Raw genomic sequence first — 10410 nt, forward strand, 5'->3', positions numbered from 1 at the left:
GTCTCTCGGACCTCGTTTCCACACCGACAGCTGGGAAGTCAGCATTTTTACCCCATGTTCCCTCACAGCCAAAGAAAGCACCGTATTATCAGGTACAGTCCTTTCGGCCCCAGAAAGGCAAGCGGGTTAGAGGCGCGTCCTTTCTGCCCAGAGGTAGAGGGAAAAAGCTGCAACATACAGCCAGTTCCCAGGAACAAAAGTCCTCCCCCGCTTCCTCTAAGTCCACCGCATGACGCTGGGGCTCCACAGGCGGAGCCAGGTACGGTGGGGGCCCGTCTCAAGAACTTCAGCGACCAGTGGGCTCGCTCACGGGTGGATCCCTGGATTCTACAAGTAGTATCTCAGGGGTACAAGCTGGAATTCGAGACATCTCCCCCTCGCTGTTTCCTCAAATCTGCCTTGCCGACAGCTCCCCCGGACAGGGAGGCAGTGCTGGAGGCGATTCACAAGCTGTATTCTCAGCAGGTGATAATCAAGGTACCCCTCCTTCAACAAGGACGGGGTTACTATTCCACAATGTTTGTGGTACCGAAACCGGACGGTTCGGTGAGACCCATTTTAAATTTAAAATCCTTGAACACTTATATAAGAAGGTTCAAGTTCAAGATGGAATCGCTCAGGGCGGTGATTGCAAGCCTGGACGAGGGGGATTACATGGTATCACTGGACATCAAGGATGCTTACCTGCATGTCCCCATTTACCCTCCTCACCAGGAGTACCTCAGATTTGTGGTACAGGACTGTCATTGCCAATTCCAGACGTTGCCGTTTGGTCTGTCCACGGCACCGAGGGTATTTACCAAGGTAATGGCCGAAATGATGATACTCCTTCGAAAAAAGGGAGTTATAATTATCCCGTACTTGGACGATCTCCTTATAAAGGCGAGGTCCAGGGAACAGTTGTTGATCGGAGTAGCACTAGCTCGGGAAGTGCTACAACAGCACGGCTGGATCCTGAATATTCCAAAGTCGCAGCTGGTTCCTACAACGCGTCTACTGTTCCTGGGGATGGTTCTGGACACAGAACAGAAAAAAGTGTTTCTCCCGGAGGAGAAGGCCAAGGAGTTGTCATCTCTAGTCCGAGACCTCCTAAAACCAAAACAGGTGTCGGTGCACCACTGCATGCGAGTCCTGGGAAAGATGGTGGCTTCTTACGAAGCAATTCCATTCGGAAGGTTCCATGCAAGGATCTTTCAGTGGGATCTGTTGGACAAGTGGTCCGGATCGCATCTTCAGATGCATCGGCTGATAACCCTGTCTCCAAGGGCCAGGGTGTCGCTGCTGTGGTGGCTGCAGAGTGCTCATCTTCTAGAGGGCCGCAGATTCGGCATACAGTACTGGATCCTGGTGACCACGGATGCCAGCCTTCGAGGTTGGGGGGCAGTCACACAGGGAAGAAACTTCCAGGGACAATGGTCGAGTCAGGAGACTTCCCTACACATAAATATTCTGGAACTAAGGGCCATTTACAATGCCCTAAGTCAGGCAAGACCCCTGCTTCAACACCAGCTGGTGCTGATCCAGTCAGACAACATCACGGCGGTCGCCCATGTAAACCGACAGGGCGGCACAAGAAGCAGGATGGCGATGGCAGAAGCCACAAGGATTCTCCGATTGGCGGAAAATCATGTGTTAGCACTGTCAGCAGTGTTCATTCCCGGAGTGGACAACTGGGAAGCAGACTTTCTCAGCAGACACGACCTCCACCCGGGAGAGTGGGGACTTCATCCAGAAGTCTTCCAAATGGTTGTACACCGGTGGGAAAGGCCACAGGTGAACATGATGGCGTCCCGCCTCAACAAAAAGCTAAAAAGATATTGCGCCAGGTCAAGGGACCCTCAGGCGATAGCTGTGGACGCTTTAGTGACACCGTGGGTGTACCAGTCGGTTTGTGTTCCCTCCTCTTCCTCTCATACCCAAGGTACTGAGGATAATAAGAAGAAGAGTAAGAACTATAATCATTGTTCCGGATTGGCCAAGAAGAGCTTGGTACCCAGAACTTCAAGAAATGATATCAGAGGAACCATGGCCTCTGCCGCTCAGACAGGACCTGCTGCAGCAGGGACCCTGTCTGTTCCAAGACTTACCGCGACTGCGTTTGACGGCATGGCGGTTGAGCGCCGGATCCTGAAGGAAAAGGGCATTCCGGTGGAAGTCATCCCTACGCTGATTAAAGCTAGGAAGGAGGTGACCGCAAACCATTATCACCGCATATGGCGAAAATATGTTGCGTGGTGTGAGGCCAGAAGGGCACCAACGGAGGAATTTCAGCTGGGTCGATTTCTGCACTTCCTACAGTCAGGGGTGACTATGGGCCTCAAATTAGGTTCCATTAAGGTCCAGATTTCGGCTCTGTCGATTTTCTTCCAAAAAGAACTGGCTTCACTGCCTGAAGTTCAGACGTTTGTTAAAGGAGTGCTGCATATTCAGCCCCCTTTTGTGCCTCCAGTGGCACCTTGGGATCTCAACGTGGTGTTGGATTTCCTTAAGTCACATTGGTTTGAGCCACTTAAAACCGTGGAACTAAAATATCTCACGTGGAAAGTGGTCATGCTGTTGGCCTTGGCTTCGGCCAGGCGTGTGTCAGAATTGGCGGCTTTGTCATGTAAAAGCCCTTATCTGATTTTCCATATGGATAGGGCGGAATTGAGGACTCGTCCCCAATTTCTTCCTAAGGTGGTATCGGCTTTTCATTTGAACCAACCTATTGTGGTGCCTGCGGCTACTAAGGACTTGGAGGATTCCAAGTTGCTGGACGTAGTCAGGGCCCTGAAAATCTATGTTTCCAGGACGGCTGGAGTCAGGAAAACTGACTCGCTATTTATCCTGTATGCGCCCAACAAGCTGGGTGCTCCTGCTTCAAAGCAGTCTATTGCTCGCTGGATCTGCAGTACGATTCAACTTGCACATTCTGCGGCTGGACTGCCGCATCCTAAATCTGTAAAAGCCCATTCCACGAGGAAAGTGGGCTCTTCTTGGGCGGCTGCCCGAGGGGTCTCGGCTTTACAACTTTGCCGAGCTGCTACTTGGTCGGGTTCAAACACATTTGCTAAATTCTACAAGTTTGATACCCTGGCTGAGGAGGACCTTGAGTTTGCTCATTCGGTGCTGCAGAGTCATCCGCACACTCCCGCCCGTTTGGGAGCTTTGGTATAATCCCCATGGTCCTTACGGAGTCCCCAGCATCCACTAGGACGTCAGAGAAAATAAGATTTTACTCACCGGTAATTCTATTTCTCGTAGTCCGTAGTGGATGCTGGGCGCCCATCCCAAGTGCGGATTGTCGGCAATACTTGTATATAGTTATTGCCTAACTAAAGGGTTATTGTTTGGAGCCATCTGTTTGAGAGGCTTAGTTGTTGTTCATACTGTTCACTGGGTATAGTATCACGAGTTGTACGGTGTGATTGGTGTGGCTGGTATGAGTCTTACCCGGGATTCCAAATCCTTTCCTTATTGTGTCAGCTCTTCCGGGCACAGTTTCCTAACTGAGGTCTGGAGGAGGGGCATAGTCGGTGCACACCAGGTAGTCCTAAATCTTTCTAAGTTGTGCCCAGTCTCCTGCGGAGCCGCTATTACCCATGGTCCTTACGGAGTCCCCAGCACCCACTACGGACTACGAGAAATAGTATTACCGGTGAGTAAATTCTTATTTTTTCATACACATCCCTTTCCCCCTTCCAAAAGGCAGGGTCAGGGATAGTGCAAGCTGCTACTAGCAGCAGTGGCGTGTCGGTCCTCAATAAATGAGCACCCTCACAGCCAGACAGACCTCCTGCAGACAGGCTCGCCGGTGCTTGCAGAGAAGCCCCGTCGGAGCCTCACCACAGCAGCAGGAGTCAAGGTATGTTGGACGGGGTGGTCAGCTCCCGCTGCCGCCCCGCTGTGTGGGGACAAAGTTTTCTTTAAAGCTGATGGCGCTGGGATCCGTCTACAGTCCGCCCGCCACCGCTGCTCCGGCCGCTGCTCAGAGCGCTTCAGGACGCGCTCCCTGCTGTCTGTTCCAGCGCGTCCCGCTGGCGGCCCCACACGCTGCTCGCTGCCCGCCCCGCATACTGCCTCCGCAACAGAGCATACGGGGGGGGGGCATTACAGACTGCAAGGGGTACAAACAGCGGCACGAGGGGGGAGCAGCAACAGCAGTATGCTAGGCTGCAGCCATGATTACACAGGATTTTTATACAGAGTTATATATCCGTTTATATGCTGTACTGTGACTATGATTTTAAGCATGGCAGCCATTTTAACCATGCTTCCTGTGTCTTCCTGCTGTGATTCCAGAACGTTCCAGTACTACATCTCTACTCCACCGGAGGCGCAGGGGTGTTAGTGGGAATTTGGAATCACATTTCATAGTACTGGCCATGTGTACTGCACTTGGCCAGATATATATATAGAGACACCTTCGTACTATTTTACTGAGTCGTGCAAGTGTCTGTTTTTTGTGTATTGTATTGTCTGTCTCCATAATGAGTAAGGCACCAGCAAAAATTAAAAAGCATCACTGCAAAGTCTGTAGCAGTGTGTTACCGGATGGATCTACCACATGTCCAGTATGTTTTGTGGATTCAGTTACGAATACAATTTCTGCTCCGGTTTTAAAGCCAGTTTCATCCCCGGACCCTCCATGGGAAATACTAGCCAATGTACTGGCTGGGTTGCAATCAGAATTGACCGCCGCTCGACAAGAGCGGGAAGCGGCAAGATCTGAGTCTAGGGTGAGACCGCCAAAATTACCGGAGGCGTCTCAGCCTTGCGAAAGTTCCAAATCCATTTTGGGTAGACGGGATAAATTTCATATGTCTTATGATTTACCAGTTTCTGCTATGTTGCATTCTGACGATTCCATGCCAGACCTCACGGCACAAGATGAGGGTGAGGAGGGTGAAGTGGAGTCAGATAGTGAGGATTTTAACAGCTCAGGTATTGATAATCTCATCAGAGCGGTGCGTCAGTCTCTGAAGTTTACAGAAACTGAGGAGCCTCTGACAAATGATCAGGTCGTATTTACTAAACGACCGAGAACTCCAATGTGTTTTCCTGTTTCGGAGTCTCTTAATAAGATGTTAGTAGAAACACGACAGACTCTAGATAAACGGTTTTCTATACCTCGCAGATTTAAGTCTAGTTACCCGTTTCCAGACTCTGTGACATGTACACGGGAGAATCCACCAATAGTTGATTCGTCAGTGTCGAAACTTACAAAGAAATTAACCATACCAGTGCCAGCTGCTACTACGCTTAAAGACCCTTCAGATCGCAAAATAGAAACTATGCTAAAGTCCATGTATGTAGCAGCAGGAGTGCTGCTGAGACCTGGCTTGGTTGGTATCTGGGTCACTAAGGCGCTCATAGTATGGATAACAGAACTCAAGTCAGCCCTACATGACGAACACCTTATACTTCTTGCTGATCAAATGTGTGAGGCTGCGGAGTATCTCTGTACAGCTTTTACTGACGTCTGTCAGCTCACTTCTCGTATTTCATCGTCGCTAGTTACGGCACGACGAGCAGCTGCGTTCTTGGCAAGCGGAGGCAGAGGTCAAACGAGGTATAGAGGCGTTACCTTACGGTGGCAAGAAGTTGTTTGGTCCTGTATTGGACACACAGACTTTCCTCCCGTAGCCTCAGAAATCCGTTTTCTTACCATTGTCTCCACCGGTACCAAGACGGAGGTACTCTGGACCTGCATTCAAATCCTTTAGACCTCAGTCCTTTCGCGGACGTGGCAGAGGAATAGCCACGCCTGGTGGACGTGGTTTCCAACACAAGTCGTCAGGACGCTAAGGTCACCGACAAGCCAGTGGCATGACTGGCTACCAGCCCATCTCGGTTCTCCGATTGTGGGAGCACGCCTTCAGACGTTCCATTTGGCGTGGTTCCAGACATCCGCGGATGGGTGGATCCGCAATTTAGTGTTAAGAGGTTACAAAATAGAGTTCGACTGTCTTCCGCCACTGCGGTTTTTCAAGACAGGACTGCCTCTGTCGGACGACAAGAGGGCGGTTCTGCAAATTGCCATTCAGTCCCTACTGGATTCAGCAGTTTTTTGATTCCTGTCCCTGTACACCAACAGGGTCAGGGTTATTATTCCAGTCTGTCTGTGGTACCGAAGCCGGATGGCTCAGTCAGGCCAATATTGAACTTAAAGGGTCTCAATCTGTATGTAACTTACTACAGATTCAAGATGGAATCTCTGTGCTCAGTGATTGCAAGTTTAGAGCCAAAGGAATTCATGATTGCGCTAGATCTCAAGGATGCGTACTTACACATTCCGATTTGGCAGCCTCATCAGAAGTTCTTGCGGTTTGCAATACGCCAAAACCATTACCAGTTTCAGGCTCTACCGTTTGGCCTATCGTCAGCGCCTCGGGTATTCACCAAAGTGATGTCTGTAATGATAGCTCATCTCAGATCCCTGGGAGTGACAATAGTTCCGTATTTAGACGATCTGCTCATCAAAGCCCCGTCTCAACAGATGCTTCTCCAACATGCGCTACGAACGTACAATGTACTAGTTCACCACGGTTGGATTGTCAACTTCAAGAAATCACATCTCATTCCGTCTCAACGCCTTCAATTCCTAGGTATGATTTTCGATACGGTAAATCAAAGAATTTACCTACCACAACAGAAAGTACAGATTATTCGCCATCTAGTACAATTAGTGCTCAAGCCACGCACAGTCTCGGTACATTTGTGCATTCGCCTCTTAGGAACAATGGTGGCGGCTTTCGAAGCGCTTCAGTTCGGAAGATTTTACTCACGTCCTTTTCAACTGGATGTGCTCGCACAGTGGTCGGGCTCGCATCTGCAGATTCACCACAGGGTGAGGTTGTCGTCAAGGGCGAGGGTGTCTCTACTCTGGTGGCTCAATGTACACAATTTAACCGCAGGGAAACTGTTCGGCGGCACGAATTGGATAATTCTAAAGACGGACGCGAGTCTCAGAGGTTGGGGAGCTGTAGTTCAAAATTGTCAGCTCCAGGGTCTCTGGGCGGATCACGAAAGATTGCTGTCTATAAATGTCCTGGAACTCCGCGCAATTTACAATGCACTACAACAAGCAGTACACATGCTTCGCTCTCAGACTGTCCAAGTGCAGACAACGCAACGGCAGTCGCATACATCAACAAACAAGGAGGAACGAGAAGCCGAATGGCAATGCGGGAAGTAGCTCGAATCCTCAATTGGGCAGAATACCACCAGGTGATATTGTCGGCAGTGTTCATTCCGGGAGTGGACAACTGGGAGGCAGATTATCTCAGCCGTCGGGATTTTCATCCAGGAGAATGGGCATTAAATCCAGAAGTGTTTCACATGTTGGTTCAGCGGTGGGGTTACCCTCAGGTGGACCTAATGGCGTCTCGCCACAATCACCAAACGCTTCAGTATGTGTCCAGAACGAGAGAGCCAAAGGCAGTGGCGGTGGACGCTCTCACAATCGCTTGGCCGTACAGCCTAGTGGATCTGTTTCCACCGTTTCCGCTGCTCCCTCTGGTGCTAAAACGGATCAAAAGAGTTTGTCACAGTCATACTAGTGGCACCTCATTGGCCTCGGAGAGCTTGGTTCTCGGATCTCCACGGTCTACTCGCAGACGATCCTTGGCCGCTCCCACGATGTCCGGACTTGTTACAACAGGGTCCGTTCCTTTACCCCGATTTAGCGCGGCTGCGTTTGACGGGGTGGCTGTTGAGACCGCCCTCTTAAGAAGAGAGGGCATTCCAGAATCGGTTATACCAACCATGTTACGAGCTAGGAAGCCAGTTACGGCAGCTCATTATTACAGAATTTGGCGTGCCTATATAGGTTGGTGTGAAACTCTGAAGTTTCCGACATCTTTCAAGTTATCCCGTCTTTTGTTATTTCTACAAACGGGGTTAGATGGAGGACTGCGTTTATCTACACTAAAGGTGCAGGTATCTGCTTTGTCAATTTACTTTCAAAGAAGATTGGCTCTATTGCCGTCTATACACACCTTTCTGCAAGGTGTCCTCAGAGTACAGCCTCCATTCATTCCACCTACAGCGCCATGGGACTTGAATCTGGTTTTAGATTTCTTACAGTCTACATATTTTGAACCCTTACAGCAAGTGGATATAAAGTTTCTCACTTGGAAAACAATTTTTCTTCTAGCCTTAGCTTCGGCAAGGCGTGTTTCAGATTTGGGTGCCTTGTCATGCAAGCCACCGTATTTGGTGTTTCATGATGACAGAGCGGAACTTCGGACGAATCCCGCTTTCTTACCAAAGGTAGTGTCCTCTTTTCACATCAATCAACCAATAGTAGTTCCTGTGTTAACAGCACATTCTGGAACTCTGGATGTGGTACGCGCTTTACGCGTTTATGTATCCCGAACGTCTACAGTTCGTAAGACGGATACGTTGTTTATTCTCTATGATGCTGCCAAGATCGGTTGGCCAGCGTCTAAGCAGACCTTATCCAGATGGATAAAACTGACCATACGTCAGGCTTACCTTCATGCTAGGTTACAGCCGCCTACATCAGTAACAGCTCATTCCACACGTTCTGTGGGAACTTCATGGGCAGCTGGTCGTGGAGCTTCTACGATGCAGCTTTGCCGTGCGGCTACATGGTCTTCCGTGCACACGTTTGTGCCCTTTTACAAGTTTGATACGTTTGCGGCATCAGCATCTAGCTTTGGCCGCCTAGTGTTACAGGTGCCAAACAGCTCTCCCGCCCACGGGGGGAAGCTTTGGTACGTCCCAAGAGTACTCCAGCGACCCCTAGTGGATGAAAAAGAAAATCAGGGGATCTTATGGTAACACACTCTCACCGACTGGTTCAAATTATCAAGTGCTGGTTATGGTGTCAACTGTTTAGTTGTCAGTAACGTTGTGTCAACTTCATTGTTGTCCGTTATGTTATATGTAATACTCCATTGTCAACCTCTCTAGCTCCTGTTCGGCTCAGTAAAAAACACTGAGGTACTCTGGGATATGGAGGGGTGGAGTGTTCTAAATTTAAATATTCAGTGCCCTGTTTCCTGCGGAAGCCATCCATATCCCCAAGAGTACTCCAGTGACCCCTAGTGGATGAAAAATAAAAATAAATTAGCTGTAACATGCTCAATCAAAAATTAATTCCAGGACACTTACAGAAATTGTAGACAAGAACGGAATAGAAGAAAATATGTTGCAGCATTGGGTCTAGAATAAGGGTAATACGTTCTAATAATTATGAACAAATTATTTTGCTAGCCTTCCTCAACTGTATATGGATGTATAAAATCAGCACACTCAGAAAACCTCTCTACAGCACTTGCAGACAGTAAATAGTTCAAAAGTACATAAAGTTTTTGGATTAAGTAATGCGTCGGACAAAAGATTAATCACAAAACAACGTACTTTTACACTTTGAATCTCTGGAATTGCTATAAGGGGAACACTATTTCCAAGCATGTGGTAAGTACCAAAATCCTATTTTCAGCAAGGCTGGGTAACACTGGACCATGGGATTGAAGGTTGGGTCTGGAGTTGGCACCTAAATGGGGGTGGGGGGGAGGTGGAGATTTAATTCTACCCAGCCATCTATGGCAGAGGACTATTGACTCTGTCAATGATGGCAAAGCCATTGGCTATTGTTAGTTAGCCATCAATGTTTGGCTACTGTCGCTAGTGAAGGCATGTTTGTTTGTTTTTTTGTGGTTTTTTTTCAGGGCTAATTCTTAATTCTGGTGGGGGCTAGTCACCTGAAGTCAGTACCAGTAGTCTTATGAGATAAAACTGTGTTCTTGATGCTACAGTAAACCTTGTTTGTATAACCTTTCTGAGATCCTAATTGTTTTTTTTATTTTATTTCAGCACGGTTATCGCAAGCAATATCCTTTTGGTGGATGAGATTATGAGAGCAGGAATGTCTTCTCTGAAAGGATGAATTTAGTATCTTCATACTTCAGATTGGTTATGCATTTACACAGACCTTTAATATGATTTGCTCAACCATTGGTTCCTGCAAATTACTTTGACTTAAATAAAAAAAAAAAATAGACCCTAACGAAATCCATTTGATCAAACATTTAAAATGTATTTATTTCATTTTTTTTTTATGGCACTGAAGTGTACAAGTTGGCTTTCCAGTCTTTGTACTCAATAAAAATAAGTGGAATCTTCACTACTTGTATGCTTTCATCTTATTAACAGATCAGTCAGTTTTTATCTGCTGTTGATTGAGATTCAAATTTTGGCGTGTGCTTGTGTTGGTGTGGGAGGCAGAAAGGTGACTCACTGCCAACACATTGGTATAGTTTACATGAAGTCCGTAGACAGGTTAAATGTATTAATGTGGGAATTGTAAAGTCATGCAATAAACCGGAGATGAATCTAAATTATTTTTATCTTAAGTGTCATTTTTAACTTTTATTTAAGCATCAGTAACAGACATTACAA

At 47.8% G+C, this 10410-nt stretch overlaps 1 protein-coding gene across 1 annotated transcript in view; it reads left to right on the forward strand.

Annotated features, from left to right (window-relative positions):
• The window catches only part of CCT6A (chaperonin containing TCP1 subunit 6A), a 233355-nt gene extending 223220 nt beyond the window's left edge, over positions 1–10135 (forward strand). Inside the window, exon 14 of the mRNA XM_063953779.1 lies at positions 9826–10135. Within this exon, the coding sequence (XP_063809849.1) occupies positions 9826–9898 (73 nt within the window). The 3' untranslated portion in view covers positions 9899–10135. The remainder of the gene's footprint in view (positions 1–9825) is intronic.
• The last annotated feature ends 275 nt before the right edge of the window (positions 10136–10410 follow it).

This window comes from Pseudophryne corroboree, chromosome 2, assembly GCF_028390025.1.
Source record: "Pseudophryne corroboree isolate aPseCor3 chromosome 2, aPseCor3.hap2, whole genome shotgun sequence".
NCBI classification, from domain to species: domain Eukaryota; kingdom Metazoa; phylum Chordata; class Amphibia; order Anura; family Myobatrachidae; genus Pseudophryne; species Pseudophryne corroboree.